Below are 27,217 nucleotides of genomic sequence, written 5' to 3' on the forward strand. Positions count from 1 at the left end.
TAAGGAGGCTGTCCCCGACCGCAGAGCGCACAGTGGCCGTGGGAGGGCCCCCAGCGCTTTCCCAGGTCAGAAGCACAGGAGAGGCTCTGGGAATGTCTAATGGGAATGCTGGTGACAGAGGTCCAGCAGAGGCCTGGAAAACACCCCCCAAAACAAGCAGCCAGCCCTGTTACTGCAGGGCCTCCCCGGGGCTCCGGTGGGGCTCTCAGAGGGACGGTCTTGGTTTACAGGAGGCACTCCGTCAGGAGAGGCTTCGAAGGCCACTGGGAGAGTGGCAGGTGGGTCTCCCAGCTCCCAGCCTGAGCTGCTTTTGTGGGAGCTGCCCATGCTTTCAGCTTCACCTTTGACATTTCTACAGAGGGCTCTTTTTAAAAGGCAAGTGTTTTAAAGTGCGAGGTAACTTGTCGTCACCCACTGGACAGATGAGGAGATTGGAGCATGGGGTCATTAGGTGCCACCCCTGAGGTTGGTGGCTTATATGGCAGATCCAGTGTCTGAGCCCAAGTGGCCTGGGTGGTCCAGAGCCCAAGTCTAAAGCTCTTTTCTTTTTCCCCAACCAGAGTGAACTCCAGGGTGGGGGGCCCAGGCTGACATATCCGTGTCCCTAGGACTACTACGAATCTTTGCCAGTCAGCCAGGTTTAAAAAATAAACATTTACACTTCTTCTTTGTCAAGGTATTAATACCTTTTCAAAGTTTTTATTGAAGATTTGTTTTTCTTCTTTGCTTACCTTTTGGTGTCCTTCGCCTATTTTCATCTATTTCAGTATCTTTTATGATGTAGAATTTCCTTTTTTTTTTTTTTTTAAGGCAAATCTGGCAGTTTTTTCCTTTAAGCCTTTCCAGAATCATGGAGTAGGAATAAACTAGTAAAGAGGTGTTTCGTATTTTCTGCTGTTAAAAAAAAAAAAAAAAAAAATCTGCGTGTCTCCTGCACACTGCACTTGGCCTGAGTCTCAGGACCCGTCAGCTTCCATCAGTAACCACATTTCCAGACCAGTTTCCCTCCGAAACCCTCGCAGAGCCCTAGCAAACCGCCTGCACTGAAACACGCTCCCTTTTCTCCCATGAAAGGCACCAGTGGCAAAGGTCAGAAACCTAAATGATGGACGAAAAGGAGTCAGAAAAAATACTCAGCATTGGAAAGCTGGCAGCAGTAATATGATCAGGGAGCAGAAAATGGCAGCAGGAGTATCATGTGGCTCCGTTCAAATGGCCGATTGAAATGAGAAACCTGTAACGGATACAAATACAGGAGTCAGGAGCCCTCAGCTCAAATCTTGGTGACTCCATTGCCTCGCACCGTGTCCTTGGAAAGTTCCTTGAGCCTCAGTTTCTACTTCTGTAAACAGGGGTAACAAAGCCACCTGTTCTGGGGGCCTCGCAAACACAAGAGCACCCAGCGCGAGGCCAGCCAGGGCAGGTGCCGCTCGGGGCTCTCTCTCCTTCTTTCCTCTGCTGGATGAAAGCTGATGGTTTTGAAGTTGTCCACTCCCCACCTCCCCACAGCCACATACACACAAACAAGTAACTGTATTCGCTTTTGAATTTCCAAGACTAAAATGTACAGTGATTTACTGGTAGATGTTTTCTACAGAGCACATTTTAGAAGTCACAGCTTCAGTGGAGAAGCCCCCAAAGACACACCGAAATGAAGAATGGAAATCCTTTTTGTCAATGAAACTGCGTTTTCAGTGTGCAGTGGGCAGGGCTCTCCCCCTGGAACAGTGCAAAGTGCCCAGGCGGTATTTCGCTTGGCTCCTCTTCTGAAAGGGCAGCGTTGCCCAGAGCGTCAGGCCAACACTAACTCAGCAGCACCACGGCTCCGAGCGGAGTAGCGCCCGACCTCATCTCTATAAAGACCATATTTACACTCTCAGCAGAGCTGTAGCCAGAACGTTCCACGTGAAGGGAAGTGCAGTCACCATGGCCGAGCTGAGCCTGCGTGGTTCCTTAGAGAAGCAACACAGGGTGTGGAAAGCACACAGGACCTGGAATCGGGAGGCCTCAGGAAGAAGGGATATTGGCGATGGGAACACAAAGTATGCAGGTCTTGGGCCCCCAAACCTCAGTGTCAAACCCGGTGAGGGTTGGAGGTGATCAGGTTTGAGTCCCCTCACTGCTTCCTTCTTCCTGTCTGGGGTTCTTACACATCAGAAGCATAGCCTCCTAGGAAACCAGGAACCACTTCTTGATAGCTGATCCCATGCTCAGTATGCCCGATGAAGCGCCTTTCTGGTAAAGCTGGGCTAGAGCCTGCAGCCCGGCCAGACCTAAGTGTAACTGCCTAACCCCAGTTTCCTCTCTGGGTTGGGGGCAGACCAGCTCAGCCTGACCTGCCCACTCATGTCCCTTTGGAGAAATGGGTTACCAACTGCATCAGCTGTCAGTGCAGTCACCCCTCCTGCTAGGGAAAGGTGGCCCCGTGAATATCTGACCAAGCCCACTGGCAGCACGTTGCAGGCCTGGAGCTAAGAAGTGGGTAGACAGTGATGCCTCTTCTCCCCGGCTGCTCCGGAGGCCTGCAGAGAGGAGCAGAGTCCCTCCTGGCCATCAGCTGGACCAGACCATGTGGCTGGCCAGCAGCCTGACTGGCCTCTTTGACCCATAAGCCCAAGTCTCAGGACTTGACCACCTGAGGCTGTGCAGAGGCCCTGTGGCCTGTGGGAAATGTTCTAGGAATGTTTTAGTTCGTAGGAAGGCGCCGGGGAGAGGCTTCTGTGATAGTACCGAGACGCGCTGCTTTTTCGTGAGAACAGTATGCTGTTTTCAATTATTCTCACCGATGATCTGTCTCCAAAAAGTCTTTGTGCCACTCCCTGAAACATTTTTCTAACAGGAGAACTGACTAGTTGTTGAAATTGGATCTAGAATTTCCTATCCAAATTAATCCATCTGAGAGCCAAGGCACGTGGACTGCTTAGGTGTGAGTCTTGCCCTGGCCAGCGTCAGGACTCGCCAGGCGTCCTGGGTGAAGGGCAGGAGAGCAGACACCCGGAGAGGGGGTCGGTGAGGAAGAATGACATGGGCTGCTTGAGCCTTATTTATCCAGAAGGCTTGGATAGATAATATTTTGGTCGTGAACATATGTATTCCATGTCAGTCACCACTTTTTCACTGAACCGGAGTACGAAACAATAACCTAAACACAGGAACAGCTGGTGTGTTCGCAGAGGCACCTGAAGTTCCTGTAGGGCCTCAGAGCTGACGTCACGGGTGTCATTGCTGGTGCTGCCGGGGAAAGGGTCCAAACGCGCGTGCCCGCCGTGGAGGCCGCTGTAGTCCGCAGACGACGGGCACGGTGCCTGGGGCTGACGAGCTTTTCAGGAGTTTATGAAAGTATTTGAGGCCTAAAAAAAATTTATTGGCTCTAAAATACGAAAACTGCAAAATCAAAGTTTATAAGTATGTAATTAAATTTCTACGAAGTGGGACATCTTGTCAAGTTCATTAATTGTTAAATTTAGTCTTCATAAAAATGTTATTACTTTTGAAAACAATTTGTAGGTTAGATTTTCCTCACTTCCCAAGAATTCCTGAACATGCCTGATGTTTGCCGAGAAATCAGAGCCAGCCATAAATTAATTGTGTTACTCTTGGCCAAATAATTTCAAAGAGCAAAATTTAAAAAATCCGTTCAAAATTTTTACAGTGAAAGTTCTATTAGATGTGGGAGGTGGGCGTGTTTCAGCGGATGTGATACACGGGGAGACTTCCCGTGTAAGAGCTCCCGGAGCCCTCGAAGAGCATAAAGGGGTCCTGTTTCTGCCTGTCTGACCTCAGGGTAAACAGACTTGGCAGCATTCCTTCCCAAAGGACACTTTCAAAAGCATTGTGCCCACTCCTGGGTTTCCATCAGTACCCTTGGGCAGGAGGAGAAAGATGGGCTTTAAAGCAATTTAAAAGGGAAAAGAGGTTCGCCCTGGAGGGGCTGTGGTGGGCTCACTGTATGCAGAGCTGAGCCACACACTGTGGCTCCCAAGACTGGTCGGGGTGAAGCCCGGAGTTCCTTGGGTTCAGTGGTTCAGTGGCACCCAAGGCTGCCCCGGGGCAGGGATGTCACTGGACGCAGAGGCGGGCAGCACTCTGAGCCTCCCTGGATATAGCGATGAGAGTGAGCAAGCGTCTCTCAGTCCAGAGGTCGACGGTGCTGTTCTGCAGGCACATCGTGGAAGAGCTGATCAGACCCGTGACGGCAACCCACAGGTACCGGGCAGGTGGTGTTCAAGCGGTCTGCCAACCTATTAACCCTTTCCAAGACAGGGAATCAGCTTATGGGCTTGTGCTTACAGAACCTGTGTTGGCCTTCACTGATCACCTTTTAATTTTCCAAATGCTCACGAACCCCTCTCTCTGATCTTTTTTATAATTTTACTGGGGTTTAAGCTAATTGTTCCAGATTTTCTAGCATTTCATCCTTCCTCTTTCTGAAAAGAGGGCATTTGCCCAGCACCAAGCCTGTTCTTCGTGATTTCTGGATGATGGGGGGCAGTGATTCTGAGTGCTTATCTGCTGTGCCCTCAGCCTCCTCATCTCCTCCTCCAGGAAGTCCTCCCCAGCCCCAGAAGAGCTACTTAATCCTCCTCGGGGTTCCCATGATGCCTTATGATATATCTATTTGTCTATCTGTCTATCTATCTATCTATCTATCTATCTATCTACTGGAAGAGAATAAGAATGATGACTACCATGTACCTGGAGCCTTTTGCCGGCCAGGTGCTTTACCCGGGCTTTCATTTCCTCCTCACAAGCCTCTCCAACAGGGAGGGAACTAAGTCCCAGGGAGACTGCACGTCTGGAAAGAGGAGGCTCTAGGGTTAGAACTCACGTCTGCCTTCTGGGCCTGTTTCTCCCTGCTGCAGCGTGCTGAGTCTGTGTCACCGTGCTAGGATTGCTTGGGGTCCCGTCATCTCATCGGTCTCTGGGATCCTTTCGGGTGGGGGCCTCATCAGGGGCGTGATCGAGTGTCCATCTTGCCAGCACTTAAGGGTCCCTTAGTGCCCCGCGTGCCTTCCCCCATCTCTTCTCCTTTCTTCACCACCGTGAGCCACGTTCTCTTTGTCATCTTCCTTCTGTTCTTCCCACTTTGAGAATCAGTGATCAGTCTGGGAACATCTGGGAACAGGAGCCCCCCAGCAGAGGGTCATCAGGATCCAAACCAAAACCTGGGGACGTGTGGACGGTCTGTCGTAGGAAGTCTGCCCGTTGTATCTGGGATACTGCCAGACAATTGGATTTCTGCTCTTTTGGAGGTTACTCTGGACAGACCCCCTAAGACATCTTAATTTCAACAGTTAGAGGGGGTTTTTTTTGGTTTGTTTTTTTAAAAAAACATTAGTCATTTAAACTAAAATTTTCTTTTTCTTAGCAAAGTTTCTCTGTATACACTGTAATTCTAACTTAAATTACTGTATTAAAAATCTGCTAAAGGAAAATCACTTATTCATTTGAAAAAAAGAAAAGCATTACATAAAAGCATTCCAGGTCCTGTGGTTCCACTGGCTCATCTTGAGGTACAAAGCCAGGATCGTCAGGCTTCTTTTTTTAAGGCGCTCCTCCTCAAGAGTCATCCCAGGGGTAGCTGAAGTTGAGACATTACTTTTACAGCACACGTTCAACACGCCTAACCACCTTCGTTTTAGACACCATTGAGTACGATGCTAACGTGATTCTGCTTTATCAATCTCTTTTTTCCTGGGGGAGCATCTCAGGGTAATGATACAGTCCACTGCACAAATTCACCCCAGCGATCCATCTATGTGGCTTGGAGCTGGCTGCAGATACCCAAGCGCCAGGATTTTCCAGATGGCTTTTAGTCTGCCAAGTGCCAAACTGTTGGGATTTCTAGGCCACAGATGCCAGATCACCACTTTTAATAGTAACAAGTTGATAGTTCATCCCGTGGGGCTGTAAAGAGACCGAGCCTGTATGTAGCTGAATGTCTTCCTTGGAAAACACCCGAGTAAGGCAGGGAGAGCTTGCCATCACACTCGAGGCTCTCTGTGATCCATTCCCCGAGGTATCCGAGGAGAAAAGAGAAAGCAGAGCCAGAAGGAAGATGACCCACCTTGAACTCCAGTGGCTTTTGTTTATGAAGAAGCTAGCAAAGAATGCTCTTTGAAATATCACTGGATTGCGTAGTTTGTAATGAATTTGAGAATCTTACTTTGTTCAGCAATAACATTTCAGGAACAAGACAGCATAGTGCAGTGAAAACAGCACAAGCCCTGGCGGCAAGAGACCTGGGTTGGGTTTTCCGTCAGCTTTGGAAAACTGAAAGGCAGAGCTGGTGGTGGCTACGGGCACCCTCCCGTCCTCACAATTCCCAGGTGCCTCTCCAAGTCCCTACAGAGCTTCAGGCTTGGAAGCCCAGTCGCTGGAGCTGGTCTGCACATGGGACCAACAGCTTTTCACCTGGAGTGACAATTGCTTGACCTCCAGAAAGAATGGAAGCTACAGTGTAATCTATCTTGTTCTCTATTTTAAATCCACAATCGATAACATACGTATTTCCTACCTCACAGGGGGAAGTAAAATATAGGAGGGAAAATCCACCTGGGAAAACACTTGTTCGAGTTGTCTGTGCCTACCCGGCCATAGAGCATCTGGTGGGGGGAACGGGTGGTCTCTGTGTTAGCAGTGAAACAATGTGGTTGCCACCTAATGTGGCCCCAAGAACAGATCACCTCTGCTGATTTTTATGTATTTAACGTATTTAAAGAAATCAGGACTTCCGATTTTGCTGTACGTTGAAATGCTGAGTAGAAATAAACCCAGAAAATGTGTCCAGATTCAGTACAAATTAAATCAGATTTATCTGCAGCTTCAGTTGGGTCCGTTTACTGGAAGTCAGGCGCATATTAGTCCCAGCTTTCTGTGGGAGAGCTCAGTTGTTTTAGACATTCTGCAGTGTGATGCTAACTCAGTTCCGCTTTATCTTTTTTTTTTTTTTTTTTTTTTTTTTTTTATCTCAGGGTTATGATACAGTCTACTACCTAAATTCACCCACAACAGTCCATTTGTACGACTGGGGAGCTAGCCACACATGATTGGTTGGGTTGGTCTCTCCTATACCTGAATAAGGGGACGGCATGATAGTGATGAGTTTGCAGTGACGCTGTCTTGTGTTGTTAGAATCGTAAGAGTCCTTATAGCAAATCCACCAACTCTGTTCCCAGGGCTCTTTTAGAAGGAGGTGCTTGGAACCTAGTACATAGAATAGTGATGGAGGGTCACATCCCAGGTAGCAGGCACTTGGGGCCAATTCAAGCGTTTATACAGTGATTTTCACACCAGTTCCCCTCCAGCCTTTCCGTGGAAACGTGCGGTATCCCAGAATGCTTAAGACAGACTCAGGTTTGAGTCTTGGCTGAGCCACTCCCTAGCGGTGTAGTCTTGGCTGAGCTACTTACTCTCTCTGAACCTCAACATCCTGGAAGCTATGCGTCCAGAGACCGATCTTAATTCTGCCAGTGAAAGGCTCTGGGTTGATGAGGCCCCTAATGAGCTCTAATCTTTTCTGATTTTGTGGTCTCCTCTTGATCCCTTGAGAAGCAACCTGAGCTGATGATGTTCTCAGGAGAGAAAGCAGCTAGAAATGCCTACACCTTTTGGTTTTTAAGGATTTGTTTCAGGCAGGGCCTTGCTGTGGCAGCTGGTGCTAACACTGCCTTTCCTCCTGTGACCAGTCTCGAGGGCGGGTGCCGTGGCAGGAGGACTGGCATGTGCCCGGCTGTGCCCGCACAGAGCCGAGGGACAGTGTCCCAGGCCTCCTGGACCATTTGGGGAGAAGGCCAGCACTGAGGCTCCATCCTCTCTGTTCCCGTGCCTTTTCATGACCCCGGCAGTATTCCTCTATGGCGGACCTGAGTGATGAGTGCGTGCGTGTACGTGTGTTTATGTGTCCAGGGCACACACGTGGAGAAGGAGGTCAGGGGATGTGTGAGTGTTAGAAAGTGGAGAGGACAAGAGGAAGGGTGGACAGCAACAGCCGGCCCACCAGGAGACAGGGCCACAGGGAGGGCCGTTTGGCATAGGCCTCATCAAAGCATCATCCTTACTGAGATGCCCCAGGTCTGGCCAGACCTGAGGGAGGCAGGACAGAACCCCAGTGAGACACCAGGGAAGCCAGGAGCTGCCTGGGCCTCCCTCCCTCAGGCTCTCCGTGGCCTGGGCCTGGCCCGGGGCCAGGCTGTTACTGTCTGGCTGGGAACAAGCTGGTGAGTGCGGCTCCAAATAAGCGGCCTTGGCTCCCTCAGTCCCCGGGGGAAGGGTGAGCTGTGGGCTGAGTGACCCAGACAATGAGGAGAAGAGCGGATGGCTCTGAGGTTATGGGATGAAAGGTTCAGAAGCTGCCAAGTCTTGCACGCAAAGGTGTTTCTGGCCCAGTGCTATCCTTGGGAACAAAGGACCTCATGGGTGAGAGCACAGAAGAAGGTTTTGTCTTCCAGGCGCAGAACCTGCCCTGGAGCTCTCAGAACAGTACTGATAAGAGCTCCCTGCTGATTGGCTGAGAGGCCATTGCCTTTTCCTCTGGGTGTCATCCAGCCCCAGGAAACTACTGGGCCCTCCCTGCCCATTCAGCTTCCACAGGTCTGGCTGATAACATCTGGAGTGGGGAGGTGGGTCACAGGGAATCTGTTACCAACAATCACTACCAACATTTGGGAGGGCTTTTTTTTTTTTTTTTTTTTTTAGAGATAAATTGTGTCCACATGAAGTCACTGCCATTCCCTCCCATGAAGGTGTGCTTCCTTAAGTGGGAGAGAAAGTGGGTTTTGGGGTGTGTGCAGGGGCCTTGGAATGCACACAGACCATGATGGACTGTGAACGTGAAGAAGCAGGGGGTCCAGACCATTTGAGGTGCCCAGAGTAGGACCATGGTCCCAGGACTTTGCACAGACTCATCTCCATCAGGGACTGACTAGTAACTCCATTGTCCAACTCCTCGGTCCACCTGGTAGACTCTTCCAGATCATTCACGGAAGTCCCACCTCTGTCCACCTTTTCCCTTCTACTCCAGGCAGACTCAGTCACGCGTGCTACCTTAGTGTCCCCATAGCCCCTCCTTCACCACTCTGCAGGGCACTTAGCACACCATGGTATCACCACAGTGACTGCATAGCCCATGATTTTCGCTGCATTCCTGATTTCAGGTACCTCGTTGTGTGGGTCCCATCAGTTCTTACAACGTTCTGGTAATTTTGGCCTCGATAGATGCTCCCCCCAGAGAAATCCTTTGTCAGATCTGATGTGCCCATCTCGGGGGGATGGAACTGAGAGGACGGAGGAACTGAGAGGGACTGGATACATCCCAGTGCATTCACACATCTTCCACCTCCTCCAGACTGAGTTCCTGGAGGTTGGCACTGTAGCTTTTACCAACTCCCCGAAGCCCGGTGCTGTGACCGGCACAGAGTAGGGGCACCTCCACTTTTGGCTGCCCCAGGTGACATAATATCACATGCCTGATTGCATTGAGTTTCCCCAACAACCCTGCTGTGTCATAACTCCTGCCCCCATTTTCCAGAGGAGAAAATTACAGCTCAGGAGAGTGAAGTAATTTTCTCACAAGCAGACCACTAATAAGAGGTGGATGCAAAGCTAGGTCTTTCTTTCTACACTCTTATTTATCCCTCTCAGCTCATTTCAAGCTCAGGAATGCCCTGAAATCATGGATTCAGAAACCAGAGATGCTTAGGCAAGAGGAGGTCTGTTGGGTAACCATTGAGGTCAGCCAGGCTCACATCACGAGTGTAACATTCAACTGAGCCTTCATTTGGTGCCCAAAGGCACGTTTTACCCTCTGGGCGTTCTATCAAGACATATTAGCACGCTCTGCCCGCTCTTTCAGAGCTTCTGATTTAAAACAGACATGTGTGCAGAGGAACCAGTCATCTGCTGTAGAAAGCCAGTGCTAAAAAGGGACTGTTTGTTTATTTCTATCTCCTTGCTTTAAGATAAAGAGACCAAAACGGAAGGAAACCCAGAGCTACCAAGTACTGAGACTTTCCATGGGCCCAGCACCATGCCAGACACATTTTTTTTTTCCCAGTATTTCATCTAATCTTTGGGTAGGCATTATTTTAATCTATCCCTAATTGACAGATTGAAACAGAGGAAACGGAGGCTCTGAGGGGCAAGGTGACTGGTCTGATGTCCCAGAGCTAACCAGTGTTGGAGTCAGAATTTGAATCTAGGTCAGTCTCTTCAGAACTTACGTTCTCAACCTGCAAACCCAGCAGAGGGCTTTCTTGCGCAGTGCTGCAGGCAGGTGCTCCCGGCCACGGGCCTGCACAGTGTTGCCCTTGTCTTTTGCATGGGCCACCCCCTTCTGGAATTAGCAAGAAGCTGCTCTTCCCAGTACTGGTGGTTATTTTCAGAAGTGTGAAATAAGTGTAAAACAGGATACTTTCAGTAAAAATATCTCCCTGCTTGTATAATGAAGTGGTACCCAAATCACTGACTTGGAGCAGATAAGTGGTTAGTTTCGGCAAAGATGAATCCAGTTCTCATCTGACAGCCCATCTGGAAGGCTCATACAGTCCTGGATGGATGTGAGGCTGCGCTTCAGGGGGCTGGGCTTGTGCTCCCCCCAGACTCTCCGAGCACAGAGGAGTCAGCCCTAGATTTAAAGTGACAAGGCCTGAATTCCAATCCAGGCTGAGCAGGCTAAGCCTGTGAGCAAGTTACTTATCTTTTCAGTTAACCTTCCACAAGGAGCTTCAGGGGTTAGTGATACAATCAAGATCCATGGAAATACCCAACGCCGGTACCTCGGTCAAGCTTTCAAGCTTGCAAACGTACCAAGTCACCACGTTTGTCCCCCATCACCATATTCTGAAAATTACCGTATTTAAGATGAAACATGTATTTAAGAGTATACGGAATGGTCACTGAAAATCCTAGACAGCAGCAGACTCTAGGAAGTGTATGGAAAGTACTCCTTCCCATCCCCTAGCCCCTACCACGTGTTTATCATACCTTTGCCGTGATAACACGTTCTTTTCCTTTGACTGCTGGTTTCTTTGGTGAGCATTTATCAGCTGCCAGTTCTCTGCCAGGCACAGCACAAGAGCTTACAGGAGAGACATCCTGTTGCCAACACAGAGCATCTAACACAGAGCCCCGGAAACTACGGGCCTGGGGCTCTTGGCCGTCAGAAGCCAGAGAACGTTTGTTCTCTTCTGAGACTCTCCCGGTTTCCTGGTTCTACCTTGGAGCATCCGTCTAAGGCACACTGCCCCCACCCCCCACCCCCACCCCCCCCCCCCCTCAGGCTGCCACGGCTTGGCCCGAGGGATCGCTGGGGGATTGCGCAAGTCTGTTGGCCCGGCTTCAACTTGCCGTGGCTTTTCCCCCACTTGTGGTCTCGGCCAAGGGAAGCCTGGCGCCTGGCTCTGAGGCCCAGATGGTGCGGGCTCCCTCACGGAAGGACTTACCCGACGGCTTGTCTGTGGAGGACGGGAGGCTGGTGAGGGTAGGCATGGTGGGCAGGGGGGGAGGCAGCACCTTCAGGTTCTGGTCGCTCTGGATCTCGTTGGTAGAGATCTGGTTGATGATGCGATTGTAGGGGGACGGCTGGTAGACCCGGGGTGGGGTGACGGGGGGCGGCTGGGGCATGGGCCTGGCCGCGGGCACCCGCTGGCAGTGCTCCTCGAGCTGCGCGATGATCTCGGACTGGTTGTGGGCCAGCGTGGCCAGGTGCTGGTACTTGTGCTCCAGGTCCTTGTACTTGCTGGCCAGCTGCAGCATGTCGGCCGTCTGGTTGAGGATCCTGTTCTCCAGCTGGGAGAGCTCCAGCGCGTTGTCCCGCTTGCGGATGATCTCGTGCAGGAGCTGCATGTAGAGCTGCGTGACCCGCGAGTTCATGTTGCGGCTCTCCTTGCGCAGCAGCTTCACCTCGCTCACGATGCCGCCGTCCACCTCCACCAGCTGCTGCAGCGTCTCGATCTGCCGCTTCTGCTTGAGCAGCTCGCTGTTGAGCAGCTCCAGCTCCTGCTTGTGCACCCGGTTCTCCAGGAGCACCTCGGGCTCCTTGGAGTTGACGCAGATGGCGCCCGTGACCCGCTGCTGGGGCACGATGAAGGTGTAGGTGCACTTGTCCGAAGACTCGCCGGCCCGCTTGTACCTGTTCAGGTAAATGAACTCGCCGGGCGAGCCCTCCTCGGCGCCCTCCAAGCCTTCCTTCTGGCCTGCCGCTGCTCCCACGGCAGCCAGCAGTCCCAGCCACCAGTATGTCATGCACAGCGGCCTCATGGTCCTTGCAAAATGGTGGTTCCTCTTGGCGAACGGAGCCTGTGAAAACCTGAAAGTAAACAGAAGGGAGATTCAGTAACGGTGCTGTCACTGCCAGCGGCCTGTGCCATAAATGAGCTCAGCCTTCTCGCCAGGCAGATCTTTCCAAAAATGTAGCTTCAGGAGGCAGCCCTTCTGGAAGCAGCAGAAGGAGACAGGCAGGTCTCAGCAGAGGTCGAGGGGAAATGGGAGGGGACCAGGGCATCTGGAGGCAGGAGGCCACAGCCCTGCCACTCCCAGAGCCAGCCCCAAAGCCCAGCCCCGTCGCTGAGCTCCTGACCCGAGCCTGAACACCACCTGAAGGCAGCTCCCAGCTGGGGCAGGGAGGCAGAGGAAAGCTTGTCCGATCTCCCTTCTCTGCCCCACGCTGCCCAGGCCATCACATCTCCCCGTTCTACGTGTTTCTAACCCCTGGGCTTTCCCTGGGTAGCACGCGTCACAGTCGTGGTGAATAGGAGTTCTTTGTGATCTCCTCTGCCGGACTCCACACTCCATGAGGGCAGGTGCTGGGTCTGATTCCATCCTGTGTCCCCAGGATGCTGCCCTAAGCAGGCTTTCAGCAAATATTTGTTAAATGAACGAATCACTGGACGCGGTATGGAATGTGTTCAGTTGGTAGTGGACGGTGTCAATGGAAGGATGTGTCCAGCCGCATGGCTTGGGTCTGTGTGTTAGCCAAGCTACTGAGTCCAAACAGGAACAAACAACCGAGCTCTTCTAAATCCAAATATTTGTGATAGCCAGTAACGGCAAGGTCCCGGCCACTGCGACGTGATTAAAGCAGGCGGAAGCGGAAAACAGACGTGTGTGTCCAGATTTGTTTCAGTTCTGCTCTTGGACCATTCGTCCCTTCACTAGATAGCCATCAGACGTCTCTGGGGTGCCAGGCAGCATGCTGGCTGCTGGACGGACGGCCACAAACCGGCCAGAGGCAGCCCTGCCCTCACAGGGCTTATGCCCCGTGGCACAGTCCCTGGAGAGCCGCGGAGCAGCATAGCATCCGCTGTGAAAGGGTAGAGCAGGGAACTGACCTAATCGGAGGATTCAAGAAAGCTTCCCTGAGAAAGTGACCTTTACGCTGACCCTCGGGGGATGAGCAGGATTTGGCCAGGCCGAGAGGGAGGGGACGGACGTGCACAGATCCCTCCCCTCGCCTGCTCGAGGACAGTGCTCCAGCAGCAATCCCCCACCTCTCCTGCATGATCGCATTTTTCCTATAATCATGCTCTTGTTTCTCTCAACTTAAAGAAAACCCGTCCTCTCTTGACCTCACATCCCCTCTCCGGCTCCAGTTCCATTTCTCTGCTCCCCTTGTAAAAAGCAAAACCCTCTAAGGAGTTGTCTGTACCCAGTTTCCAGAAAGTCCCCGTCTTCTCTTTCTCTCTTGAGCCCACTCCCATCGGGCCCGGCCCCTCCCCTCCACTCTACGTGCTCTGGACAGGATCACCAGCGTCCTCAGTTGCCAAGCCCGGTGACCAGGTCTTGGTGCTCATTATGACTTGCCTCTCCGCACTGGGTGACATGGTCGGTCGCTCCCTTTTTAGACTCCTTTCCCAATGGTCACCCTTTCCTCCTCTTTCACTGGCTGCCCCTTCTGTCTCTTTTCTTCTTCATCCTCTTGTTCCTGTCCTGGGGGACTCAGAGCTCAGGCCTCAGACCTCTTGTTTACCTCGGTGATCTCATCCGGTCTTGTGGCTTCCAGGCACTGCTAACTCCCACATTTATTTCTTCAGCCCAGACCTCCCCCTTTGACTCCAGACGCATCCATCCAACTGCTCCTTTGACATTTCCACTTGACTGTTTACTAGGCCTCTCAAACTTAACTTGTCCTGAAGTGAACTGGCATCCCCATACCTCCATCTGGCGTGTTCACCTGCCGTGTTCTCCGATGTTGGTAAATGGCAACTCCATTCTCCTGGTTGCTCATCCCAGCAACCTTGAAGTCATCCTTGACTCCTTTCCTTCTTTCATACTCCACCTACATCTAATCACCACCAGCTTGTAATAGCAATATCCAGGGCATATTCTCAGTATCCTGCTGCTGCCCCCCACCTCCCCTATACCCGGGCACAACCCACCTTCACCTCTCACCTGGACCGACCTGGTCTGCTGCTGGACCTGCCCCTGCCCTTGCTTCTTGCAGTTTATCTTCAACCCAGCAGCCAGAGTGATCCTTTAAAAAAAAAAAAAAAAAAGAAAGGAAGGAAGAAAGAAAAGTCTGATCTTGGGGCACCTAGCTGGCTCAGTTGGGTTAAGTGTCCAGCTCTTGATTTCAGTTCAGGTCACGATCTCGCGGTTCATGGGATTGAGCACTGTGTCGGATTCCATGCTGCCAGCACAGAGCCTGCTTGGGATTCTCTCTCTCCTTCTCTCTCTGCCCCTACCCCGCTCACGCTTGTGCTCTCTCTCTCTCAAAATAAATAAATAAACTTAAAAAAAAAGTCCGATCTTCTACTCAGAATCCTCTGGGAGACCCTCATCTTGGAAAAAAGCTTAGATAGTCTCTCAGGCTCTCCCAACCTGGCCCCCCTCCCTCCCCGACCTCATCTCTGACTCCCCTCATCCTTGGTCATGCCGCTGTAGCTACCTCGGCCTCCTCGGCGGTCCTTATGCTCTCCAAGCACACTTGTGACTCAGGACCTTTGTACACTGTTCCCTGTGTGGAACACTCTTACCCCTCTTTCCTCATTGCTCATTCCCTCACCTCTTTCAGGTCTTTGCTGAGATGTCACCTTCCCAGGGAGGCCTTCCCTGCTTATTTAACGTTGTGACTTCACCACCTTCCCCTCCAGAGTCCTCATCACCAGTAGACATCGAACATTTCCCTACCGCACCCCGTGAACGGAGCCGTCACGAGGGCAGGGTGTTGTGTGCTCCACTCGCAGTGCCAAACACCTGACCTGGAATATGTAGGCACTCAATAAATATTTGTGGACCGAATGAAAAGGCACACCTGCCAGCAGTTGCCACATAGTGAGGAGGGCGATGGGGAGGCGGAGCCAGGGGAGCCCATGCAGGTGGCTGCCAGAGGGGACACCACCCGCACAGGAGGAGGCCGTTCATATTTATCGATAACACCCATAGGATCTGTTTACTGAGTGCTCGCTGTGTACCCGCTCCTGCTCAAAGCATTTGCAAGCATTTTCTACTTTAATGAATTCTTGCAAGGTAGATACTGTTAAGATTCTGTTGTTATTTCCATTTTACAGATGAGGAAACTGAGACTCAGAGAGGCTAAGTGACTTCCCTAGGAGCACACAGCTGGAAGGGGGCAGAACCGGGGATAATTGGAGGGGTCAGGAAAGCTTCCCTGATCTGATCTCATGTATTCAAGCCTTCAAACTCTCCCTGAGTGCACAGAAACGTACTTAATCCAGTCTTTAGTAGTAAAAGACAAAACAAACAAACAAAGTGTTAGCATCACCACTTTCTGACTTCACATTAATTTATGCTAAAACCAGCATGACACAGAACCTGAAGGTTTTGTCTTCCCCTGGCCCTTCTGGGGCTTCTCTGGTGAGCAGCCCAGGTTCAGGGTCCACCTTGTGCCAGCTGGTGCGCCGTTACAAAACAGACCCTGAGCTCCCCAGAGCCACTTGGAACTATTTTCTGCTTGAATGAGAAAGTCTGAGCGTGGTTCCGGGGCCAGTTCGGGACTTCGGACCAGGCAGAGAAAGGTGTTCGGCAGCCTCTGCTGTGGGTTGGGCTACGTAAGGTAGGGCTGCAGTGACGTTAGTGGAAACCAGGGTAAGTTTGTGAGTGTTTGCCTGGTTTCCAAAGCGCTCCGGCTGCTCCTGCACCAGCCCACGGCCACTCCCGGCCCAGAACAATGGCGAGGAGCCGCACCACAGGCTGGGGCGGGCAGGCCGGGACTGCCTTCCCACGGGCCGCTCACCTGAGGCAGCTGCTAGTGCCGGTGCTGATGCTGGTGAGGGCCTCTGCCTTGGCCAGGAAACCTCCAGGGACACGGGAGGCCACCTGGCTCCAGGAAAGGGTTGGCTTCCCAACCTTCCCAGGCCTCAAGACCTGGCAGGGTGTCACTGTTTATCACTGAGGCCTGGCCCCTCCCACATGTGGGCTCTCAGAGCTTCTCCAGCAAAACCTGTGCCCTTGGGCTTGAGATCCTAAAGGCTGAGCCTCTTCTACGAAATGGGGGTGATCCAGCCCACCTTGCACACTACATAAGGGACATAGAAACGCTACCTCAACTAGAGATGGGAATAACACGATAGTGTGGCGGACAGCAGGGCCGGACTCAGTGAGGAGCGCCGACCATCCCCCGCCCAGGAGATAGCACAGTTGATTACTCGGCTTCTCAGAGGAGGAAGTTGTACCTGTCACAGGAGCTGGGCCCTGAGCAGGAGGCGTGTCTGGCCTCCCCTCTCAGCCCCGAAGCCGCCCTCTGGTCAGACTGGGTCCTGGCTGTCTTGCTATCTGTCCCAGGATCTCACGTGATGCTGGACAGGAGTGGAGAAGCAAGAGACGGGCAAGCTGCCTTTACACAGCATTTCTTGTGCTTGTTCAGTTGAAAAGAGCACCACATTTGATCATTAACACTCACACAGGTTTTCAGGTTCACAAGGCCCTTTCCATACACATTGTCCCATTCAGCCATCCCAACATTCAGAGCTAGTGACTTGAGTCATACCATTTTGAGGGTGAGGAAATTACAGCTCGAGAAGCTGTCTGGTATCTTTCTCAAGATGGCACTGCCAGGGGTGCCACCACGGGTGAAGTTCACGATTCTGGGGGTTCCTGTCACTTTTCCATGGGGTCTGGGTTTGGCGTGAGTGGCCTGGGCCCAGTGGGTTAGAGAAGGAACAGGGTGCCGGGCTGTGTCCCTGACATACGCTGCCACGGACGATCTACTGAGGTGGTTGTCCCCCCCCACTTCCCTTTTGTAAATGGGGACACTGAATCCCAGACAGGCTAAGTGACTTTCCCAGGAGCATAGGGCAGATAAGAGCCGGAACTGACCCAGCTGAGAGCTCGGGTCAGCCTGACACCAAGGGCTGTCCTCTTTGCACTGCCCTTGGCTTTGGAGTCATTTGTTTTCCCTTAAGATTCTAACGCCCCTCTCCAGTGTTTCTGCTGCTTTGGCGGTTCTTAATGGGCAGTAATGGGTGTGTTTACTTTTGCTTTCCTGATATTTATTCAACTAATTGCACCCCAAGAGAAATAAGCCTCCCCAGCATTCCAGCCATCTTCGGCCGGGAGAAGGACTCTGTTCCAATCAAAGTGGTGCTCCTCACTTTCTTCCTATGACCAACAAAGAAAAGCAACTCCCAACTATTTTCCTTGGCTTCAAAATGAAAATAAAAACGATCCTTAAAATTGCTTTTCCACATTGTATTGTGAGGAGTTTCCATTATGTACGGGTTTCCCTCCCCACAAGTGGAGCTGGTGTGACTGAGCCACGTGACGGCCCCTGCACACTGGGAGGCGGCCTCCCCAAGGCTTGGGTCCCACCCAGCCTCCAGTGGGCAGCCCCGAGCGTCCCTGCTTGGCCTGGTGCGGTGGGGCCACACACTGTGTGTCCACATCCCACTCGGCACCGCGGCACTGCAGCCCAGGCATGGGGCCACTTTGTGGGAAGAATCATTTTTAAAAGATGGAGCTCTGTGTCCTTCCCTGCAGCAGAAGCTGGTGGCCCGGGGGTTAGGAATGAGAAAAGTTCAAACACTAAGGATAATAACTACAGTCAGTTGTCACTATGACTCAAGCGTTTTATATACATGATCTTACTTAATCCTCCCAACAACCTCAGGAGGGAAGGCCTGTTATTTCAGGGCTGCCATGCCTGGTGGCCCAGGTTGTGCACTATGCAACTGTAGGGAGCACAGCTTACATTCACGGTCTTTGTCGTTTTGGATATTTATATTACAACCATTTTCTAATTCCCACAAAGATGCTTTTAAGACTAACGGCAGAGCTGACAATTATCCCCATTTGCAGGTGAGGAAAACTATTGAGAGTCTAAGACCATGAGTCATTTTGCCTATAGTCACAGAATTACTAAGTAGCAGAGCCAGTAACAGAACTCTAAAATATGCCATGCTGAATATATGGAAAGAAAAGTGCCGGAGTGACAGGACACTGAAAAGAATTGCTCTCTGACCCCTGCAGGCAAGGGGAGAACAGGAGAGCTCTTGGGATCCCCAGGACTGCCAGCCCCAGGGAAACCTCCAGATTCAAGCCAGCTCTCAGGGTGGTGCCTCATGATCAGTCCAGGCTGTAGTGCTATGTGAAGGGGTCACAGAACCTACCTCTCCCTCTGTCGCCAGCCCTGACCCCTCGTTCTGTGATCACGGAGGGCCAAATAGTCCAGGCCAGAGGCCCTGCAGGAGGCCTGAGAAGTGGGCCTCTGCCAAGGCAGTATAGGAGTCTGGAGTTGCCGCCTGGCCCCAAGTGTGCCCGGCTGGCCCCTGACGCCTGGCTTTGGGGAAGCTGGGAACCTGAGCTTTGCTCGAGTGAGTCTGATGGACCTGAGCACGAATTGTGATTGTTAAGGCAACATCAGGACAGAGAGGAAAAAATCAAAACTTCAGAGTTGACAGTTTCTCCTACAAAAGCTCGTTGAGATGTGTGGTGTGCCGGTGGGGAGGTACCCAAACCAACTGGTAACCCAGGATGTGGGAGGGATCCAGATAAAGGAAAATTCCAGAAGAAAGGACCCCAGAGGGTCCTGCTGACCACCTGACCAAAGGCGTAGATAATAACACCCCTTGTTTGTTTGTGGTAAACTCACCAGGTGCCCAGTGTGCCCTTTCTCATTGGCGCTTACAGCCCTATGCACAAGGTTGGCCCCACTTGAGGCCTGTTATCTTACGGAATTATTGATAGCACCCCCTTTTACTTTCAAAAGTGTCCTAATTGGGTACCAAACTATATGGTCCCCTTACACCCAGAAGAAAAGAATCAACATCTGCATTTTGCAGTAGAGTAAATCCAGATCTAGAAAGGTCAGGTCACCTGTCTAAGGTCCCTTGAAATCAATACCACGACTGGGATTCAGCTGTCAGCTGCAATATCCACGCCCCCACTTCCATCAAGATTGTTTCCCCAGCCAGTATGAACAAAAGGTGCCTGTCTGCTTCATGGCCAGGATGCAGATTGCTTCTTAGTCACTGGACTGAATCAGTAGAAAATGGCTTTCAGGTCAGTACAAGGGGGAGTTTTGTTGGATGTTAGAAACCGCTTCCTGACTATTCAAGTGGCGAGGCCCCCAAACGGGCATCTAGGGATGAGCAGTGGTGTCCTCACCTTAGGAAACCTGAAGGGACTGTGCGTCACTTGTCCTAGGTGATTCACTGCCAGCCCTGGGGGCCAGGGAGGGAACAGCCACATCTCCAACTGCCGTCTCCTCCCAGCCCAGGATCCTGTGATTCATTTCCCACCAGAAGCCCATGTGGGCACCCAAGGAGTCTGGAGCCAGTTCCCAGACCCTGCCAGCTCAGCTCTCATAAGACCTTCAAATGAGCCATTTGTTCACCCATCCATCCTTCTGTCCTTGAGCCTTCCCCGCCAGCCAGTCATCATGTGCTGCTACAGCCTGGGTCCAGCCCTGTCTTGGGTGGCGGGAACACAGGCATGGGCCAGAGAAGCAGAGAGTGTCAGATCGGAGAGATTTTCCCGGAAGAGAGCAGTGGGGGGCTCTCATGGTCCTGTCACTGGTGAGCTGCTGGCTCCAGGGAAGGGCTGAGTTCATGGAGAGGCGGGTTGTGGTCATGCCGTGAGATCATAGGGCAGGAGGGGATGTGGTTTAGGCCACGGGGAGCTGGTTGCCTTTGCCGGGGGGACAAGGATGCTGCTGTTACTTTTTCATGGTGCATTATTTGGGAGCCATTTTGAGATTCCCCCAAAGCCCGCGCACCAAGCCCTTTGTGCCAGGAGCCCCGGCCAACGGAGCAGAGGCGGGGAAGGTCTGCAGAAGCCATCTCAGAGCCCGGCTTCTGAGTTGGCTGCTGCATTTCCGGCGTGTGCTCTGGAGCCTTGGAACCGGGGGAACGTCAGACGAAAGGAAGAAGCCAGGGACTGGGGCAGACGGCGCTGCCCCCGGGGTGGCTTCCTGGGAACTTTGGGCCTTGCCTGGAGCTACTCTTCTAGGCCAGGCTGAGTGGTTGGCACCTAAGGCCGCCTTGGCCTGTTGGCATGGGCTCATCCCTTGAGACCTGGGACAAGCACATTTTGTGCCTGTCTCACAGATCCCAGTGACTCTGTAAGTTAGAGCCTACATTTACTCTCATGTCACAGACAGAGAGACAAAGGTAAAGGACAAAGTCACTTGCCCGGGGCCACAGAGCTACCAAGTGGTAAGGCTGGGCTCAGAACCAGGCTTGTCTACCCCAGAGCCCGGTTGCTTCCCCACACAATCCTAACTGGCCTCCCTGCCCTTGGTTCCCCTCTCCCCTGCACTCTCCATTGCAGGGGGCCCCAGGCCTGTCTTTCTAAAGCTCACATCTGGTCATGTCAGTGTCCTGCTGAAAAACAGCCTCTGTGGTCATGCTCCCTGCCTCTGCACATACTATTCTTTTTTGCCTCAGTACCTTCCCCTGTGTCTTGCCCGAAGCATTCCTGTCTCCCTCTCTCAGGTGACCTCACAAGTCTACCTCCCTGTGAAGCCACTGTCCACAGCAAGGGCCCCTCCTCGCCCAGCCTCCAGGGGCCGCTGTGGCTGCTTCCTGCATCCATCACAGCACCTAAGACACAGCTCATCTGGTTGTCCACTGAATACCCAATAGCCAGCATGGCATTTGGGTTCCTAAATAGGACTTCAAGGATTTCATTCATTCGTTGAGCATTTCCCCTGTTCCAGTCACTGTAATGGGGCTGGAGATAGAGTGGGAGTGAGGTTGGTCCCTGTTCTAAAGCACCCACAGTAGTAGGTGGGACAGAGAGCAGGGGCAGTGGTGATCAGTACCCTGATGGGGTGGCTCAGGGGGCTGGAGGGGGGATCAATCCAGCTGGGGGGGTGAGGATTGGGGGCACACAAGGTGGGAGTAGAGGCACTCCAAAGGGGCCTTGGCTGCACGACACAGACAGGAATTGTGTGGCACCATGGGGCTGAGAGGCTTGTTGGTCTGAGGCTGGCTGGCTTGCTTCATTTGTTCGTTTATTCATTCATTCATTCCACACATCCCTTCTCTGCCTGGCCCTGAGTATTGGAGGTCCAGCAGTGACTAAGAGACACAACCTTTCCCTCGTGGAGGTTGGACTGGGGCTGCCTCAGGCAGGACTTGGCCCGTTCCTGGAGCTGAGCGGGTCTCGGGCACCTCTCGGCCATAACGATAGACTTCCTTCTGGGCTTTACTTGGATGGTCTGGGCCCTGCCTTTCTGGAGGACTGGGCAGCAGGGAGAGGCTGAGGCTCTGGGGCTCCTGGGCCCAGGAGAGGCTGGTCGGTTTCACCCGAGAGTAGACCTAACACAATAGCTCGATTGTGAGCCGCCTGGCTTCCCCCACCCGACATGTGAACATTTCTGTGATCAGAATGTGTCTTGCCATTGATGTACACATGTAGCAGGACATTGTAACGTTTTAACTGTCACTGTCCCCCCCCCCGGCTGTTATTAAATCAGTCATATGGTTTACAGTCAATATGAGAGAATATGGTTTTGTCATTGAAACTACCCTCGGCATGAGGTTCTGATGTGACCTGTCTATCACCACAAACTCTAAGTCACCAGTGGCTGAATAACCCTTCTATTTGGGGTGTTTTATATAAATTCACAGAAAAGAATGCTATTCATTGACTTGCTTCATTCTTGAGATTTCCCCAGTGTGCGTCTATCCAGGATGGCAGCGGGCTGGGGTAGAGGGAGTCTAGATCTAGGTTTGAATCCTTGCTTTTTGGCCCACTAGTGGGGGGACATTGGCAGAGGTGCTGTGGCCTCTGAGCCTCAGTTTCCTCCTCTGTAAAATGGGGACATGCCCCCCTCTTTGCAGGTCTGTCCCTGTTGTACATTTGTGTGATTGTTAGATTCACTTTGTGGCTCCTTCCACTGGGCTGCGGGCCCTGTGAACAGAGCCCCTCCTCATCTGCTGTCAGTTGAGACCATTTCCGACAAAATGGACTGTGATTCAGAGAGGCCGGAAGCTGGGTGGACCTGCCTAGGGCCGGCCGCTGCTGTTTGTTCTCATGTGGCTGCCGGCTGTTGTCTCCCTGATGTCTTGTCAGGATTGCTCAAGTGTGGCCCAGTGCAGACCATGAAGACCTGCGCTCTGATTCCGCAGCCCGTGGGGTCTCCACGTAGGGATGTAGGCAACCCACGAATGCTCTCTCAGGCACACAGACGAACGTTTGCCCGAGGCTCCGCCCCACTGAGCTGGTGCCAGAGTCCCACAGAGCCGCGTAGCTGTGCTGAGGCTCATGTGTAAGAGGGGTGGTGATAATGCCTGTTCTGTCTCAGAGGCAGGCTCCTTTGACAAGCAAGTGATGCATCGAAATCGGGGAGGCAGGCACATGGTTTTCCGAGGGAGTGGTGTAAACATTCTGTAGGACGGCAACCAGAACAGACTTGGCTGCTGGGGGACTCGGTGACAAGGTCAGGAAAAGAGCAGTCGGGACACCTTGAACAGGGCAGTGGAATGAGTTGGGGAAAGACGTAGACTTTGGAGCTACACCCACACAATCAGCAACTGCGTGACCTTGGACAAGTTACTTAACATCTCTGAGCCTTAGCTTTCTCAGCTGAAAAATGGGATGCTAAACCCAGGGTTTATTGAGCGTTGTCTTGAGGATGAAATGATATAACACATTGCCTTACTTAGCTCAGTAGGTGCTTAGTAAATCATTGTGGGATGGAGGGGTGGATGGAGAAATGGCTTTATTGCTCTGCCCTTGAGCTGACAGTGGTACCATGCAGTCCCCTCCTGGGCCTTATGCTTCACACATTTTGTCTGTTCCACCACGATTGCCTGTATTGAGTGATAATTAATCTAATTTCTGTTAGCCAGGCCTGTGAAGTCAATCAGCGCCTCTGCCCGGCCTGGGCTACCCGGAGAGCGCAGTGGGCCGCCACCGTTCCAGGCCAGAGCAGGGAAACGTGCAGCTTCTGCAGCCCCAGAGGCCTGTGTTAGAGAAGCACACGTTTAATGTCGGCTTCTCAAAATGCTTCCAAGGGTTTGGGGAATCCGCCGAGACCTCTGGGGCCACAGGAGGGAAGACGCACCAGTGTCAGCTGGCGTAGGACCCACCAGCCTTGGCCCCCATACGGTCAGACTTGGTGATGGAGATGGAGTTGGGGGGAGCGGTCCTTACCCCTCCCCCTGCAACCCCAGGACAGGCCTGGCACTGGTCTCCCTGCTCTGTAGACCCCCTCCAGCATGGAGGTAGCTGGTTTCCTCACCTACCATGGTTCTCGCAGGAGACCAGCAGGCAGATGAGTGGTGCCCGTGTGGGTGGGAGGATGCTCTTACTGTAAGGTTGGCGTCAGATGTCCCCAAGGTCCCCCCGCCCCCCTTAGTGTGGACGCAGTGGCCCAAATGGACATGCTGCCGTTCAGTCCAGACGTAAAGCCCCCTCGGCCTCCCGGGGGGAGCCCCGCGTGGGTGGCAGTAGTGACCGCCACACTGGCTCGGCCTCGTGGGATTTTCCCACAGCCCTAGCAGGACGTCCAGGGTCAAGAGAGTCTGGGTCTCTGCTCTTCCATATCTGCCATCCTGATCGTCGTGGTTCACGACACTCAGTGACTAACACTTTCTGAGGGTGTGCCATGCAGCAGGCACTGTGCAAGGCCTTCCCGGACATGATCCCACGTGCTCCTCCTAGAAAGCAGTGGAGTGTGGTTCCGAGTGCTGGATTCAAATCCTGGTGATGGCACTTACTAACCACGGGGCCTTGGGCACATCATTTAACCTCAGTGCCTCAGTTTCCTCACCTATAAAATGGTGATGAACAGCGGTACCTGTGTCATAGGGTGGATGTCATAAGCATCTGGCTCAGGATAAGTGCAACATAAGTGTGAGCAGTTACTAAGAGAAGGGTAGTATTATTATTCCCATTTTGCAGAAGAGGAAACAGGTTTAGAGAGGCTAAGTGTTCTTAGCCAGAGTCCCGTGACTCCTAAGTAGAAGAAGTAGGATTTGAACCTGGGGCATGACTAGGGTGTTACTCTGCCTCAAATTGTAAAAATGCATGTGGGCATGTGCGGAGCATTTGGCCGGCTTCGGAAGTGGTATTCTCAGCTTTCCTCAGAGCCCTGGTGAAAGGAGATCCTTTTCTAAGTAACCGAACTGGCCCCTGGGAGCTCTCATAATCCCACAGCCGAGGCAATAGCTGACCCGTGACACACATATCACAGAAGGAGAAGGGAGGGATCAGTGAAGAATTTGTTTGGAAATGTTATCTAATGCTGAGTGCTTTCAAGGGACTCGGAATGTGGAGCCCGCGCTGTACCCCCTGCCAGGGTACCGGGGAAGCCTGATCCTCCCCTATTTCCCTGCCACATACAGCCTGCTGGAGACCTGGGCTACCGTCCGGTGCCAGGCGGGATCAGTCGTCCGTGGACACACGGGGAAAGCCGGGGCAGCTCTCTGCCCCGAGCCCCAGCAACGGAAATCTCTAGCTAATGTGTCCCTTCTAGCTCTGGACCCCTTTGGTCCTGTCCTGCCCAGCTGAGGGGCGAGCAGAGGCTGCTGGGCTCCAGGGAACTTTCTGAACAAGGGTTCCCGGCTCTGGCCGGACAGCATTTACTTTTGCTTTTGCCTCAGCATAGTCTCTAACCAGGGTGCGTAGGAACCCGAAACTTAGAAATGACTTCCCACGTCCTTGGGCTACCCCTGCTCCCCTAAGCACACACCTACACACAGGCACACGCTCACGCACGCACCCCGGCTGCCGGGCCGTGCCCGGGAGCCGCCTGCCTTCACCCCAAAGGCTCTTTGTCTGAGGCAGAGCGGGTCTTGCAGATGAACAGCCCGTGGTCTCACGCCCCCAGAGCCCACCCTCTGCCCAGGTGTCCACGAGTCCCACCCCGGGAGATGCCGTGTTTGACTCCAAGCGAAAGCAGGAGTGACCCCCCTCCGGGGTCCAGCTGCACACACCCCCAGCTGAAGGGGTCAGGGTTCTTGAACCCCCAGACATGGGGTCAGCTGCTGCCTCGTGCCCCCTGTCCCTTGGTGCCACAGTGCTGGCCCCTTACCTCTTCACTCCTGCTTGGCTCCCCGGGGCAGCTCCTCACATGCTTTACCCCAGCCGTCAGAAGGGCAGCCTGTCCATGGCCTCCAGGAGGGGTCCCCGAGTCGCAGGCCGGACTGGCCGCCGAGCAGCCCTGCCTCACTGGCCTCTGCTTGCTCTGTTCTGCTCCGCGGCCGGGCTTGGGCCAGGGATGGGGCGGGGGCTGGCCGGTGGGGGGGGGGGGGGCCTGCGGGGGGCCACTTACAACCTGCCTCCTTTCACGGCGGGGGCCAGCGGCTGCCTCAGTGCCATGCTCTGCAGATCCGGGGCTCGGGCAGGGCGGCTCAGGGCTCGGGGTCCATCCTCAGGCCGTCTGCAGCAGCCTCATTTGAACTCCCCACTCCTTTGTGGAGCCTTTACATGCTGCCGGAGGAAACTGTGAGCACAGCCTGACCCTGGTTGGCTGCAGGCACTTCTCTCCACCCACCAGTGCAAGAGGATCCCCCAGGCCCCAGAAAGGCTCCGGGCCTCCCCTCAGCCCCAGACAGAGGCGGGCCGCCCGGTGATGTCACACTAGCTCCGGCCCCAGCTGGCCCGGCCCCTCCCGCCCCAGCCCGCTTTGGCGGCCTCCTTCCCTCCTTCCTTGGCAGAGCAGCCTGGCCCGCCCGCCCCTAGTGCGCCCTGCCGAGGCAGAGAGCTTCCCCTCTGACTCAGGTAATGGGCTCAGATCTGTGCCAGCCGCGCAGGCAGCAGGGAACAGGTCCTCCCCCTGGATGGCTCCCTCACCCCTGCACTGCCCCCGCGGAACCCCCGGGTGGGCAGGCAGGGCAGCCCCGCACAGATGGCCTCTGTGCGGCCGTGTGTAGAGGCCTTGCTCTCACCTCTAAACCCTCGGGAGGGAGCCCAAGGCTGTCTGCACAGAAGCCAGCAGGATCTGTGCTGACAGCTAGCGGGAGGCAGGGGCCGAGGACCCTGGAAATACCACCAGCTGGGGGTATGCACAGGAGAAATGCCCCATCACTTCCCACCTAGAGGACCTGATTAAGTCACGTCACCCACCTGGCTTCCCTTTCCTGTAATCTACCTCCACGGATTCCGTGGGATCATGCGGGAAAGGGGCTGGCGCGGGGCAAGGGCACCTCAGTGGGCTGGACTCAGCGCTCTGGACTTGGGCGGGCCAGGGGTCGCGCTCCCAGAACCCCTGTGGTGACCTCACATCTAGAAGCGCATAACGGGAGTCCCCAGCACAGAGTCTGTGAATGTTCGTAGAGTTAGAGCAGAAAGGAGACAGCCCCGGACCCCCATGAAGTGAGCGATTCTACAGTCTTGTCAGCACCACAGGCAGAGGAGGGAGGCCAGCGAGTGCTGGGAAGGGAGCAGCCGGGAGCAGGTTTGTGTCTTCGCCTGGGCGACAGCTGTGGGAGATACTGGTGGTGACTCTTCTCTCCTCCTTAAAAAAGTTGAGTGATGGGGCGTCTGGGTGGTTAAGCGTCCGACTTCGGCTCAGATTGTCATCTCACGGTTCATGGTTTGAGCCCCTCGTCGGGCTCTGTGCTGACAGCTCAGAGCCTGGAGCCTCCTTCGGATTCTGTGTCTCCCTTTCTCTCTGTGACCCCCTCCCCCCCCCCATGCTCGCTCTTGCCCTCTTTCTCTCAAAAAAGAATAAACAATAAAAAATTTTTTTTTTTAAATGTTGAGTGATGATGATGGTGGTGGTGGTGATGACGTTTGGGTACAAATGGGGAGGGAGACTTCACCAGGGTTCTCCTTGCCCTCAGACGTAGCTGGGCCCTGGGCAAGCAGT

The 27,217-nt window shown here is 53.4% G+C and overlaps 2 protein-coding genes across 10 annotated transcripts in view; one reads left to right on the top strand and one right to left on the bottom strand.

The window, feature by feature from the left end:
* Nucleotides 1-25,906, bottom strand: part of ANGPTL2 (angiopoietin like 2) — a 34,308-nt gene extending 8,402 nt beyond the window's left edge. Inside the window, exons 1-3 of one of the 4 annotated variants that reach the window (XM_030293131.2) lie at nt 25,679-25,906; nt 14,399-14,470; nt 11,442-12,307 (exon numbers count right to left, since the gene is read on the bottom strand). In XM_030293131.2, coding sequence (XP_030148991.1) covers nt 11,442-12,307; nt 14,399-14,470; nt 25,679-25,725 — 985 coding nt within the window. In that variant the 5' untranslated portion in view covers nt 25,726-25,906. Of the gene's footprint in view, nt 1-11,441; nt 12,308-14,375; nt 14,471-16,631; nt 16,697-25,438 lie in introns of those variants that run through there. The other 3 variants (XM_030293134.2, XM_030293135.2, XM_030293133.2) reach the window with 3 other exon arrangements.
* RALGPS1 (Ral GEF with PH domain and SH3 binding motif 1) overlaps nt 1-27,217 on the top strand; it is a 275,362-nt gene that overhangs the window by 148,939 nt on the left and 99,206 nt on the right. The window lies entirely within an intron of this gene.

This window comes from Lynx canadensis, chromosome D4 (genome assembly GCF_007474595.2).
Source record: "Lynx canadensis isolate LIC74 chromosome D4, mLynCan4.pri.v2, whole genome shotgun sequence".
NCBI classification, from domain to species: Eukaryota; Metazoa; Chordata; class Mammalia; order Carnivora; family Felidae; genus Lynx; species Lynx canadensis.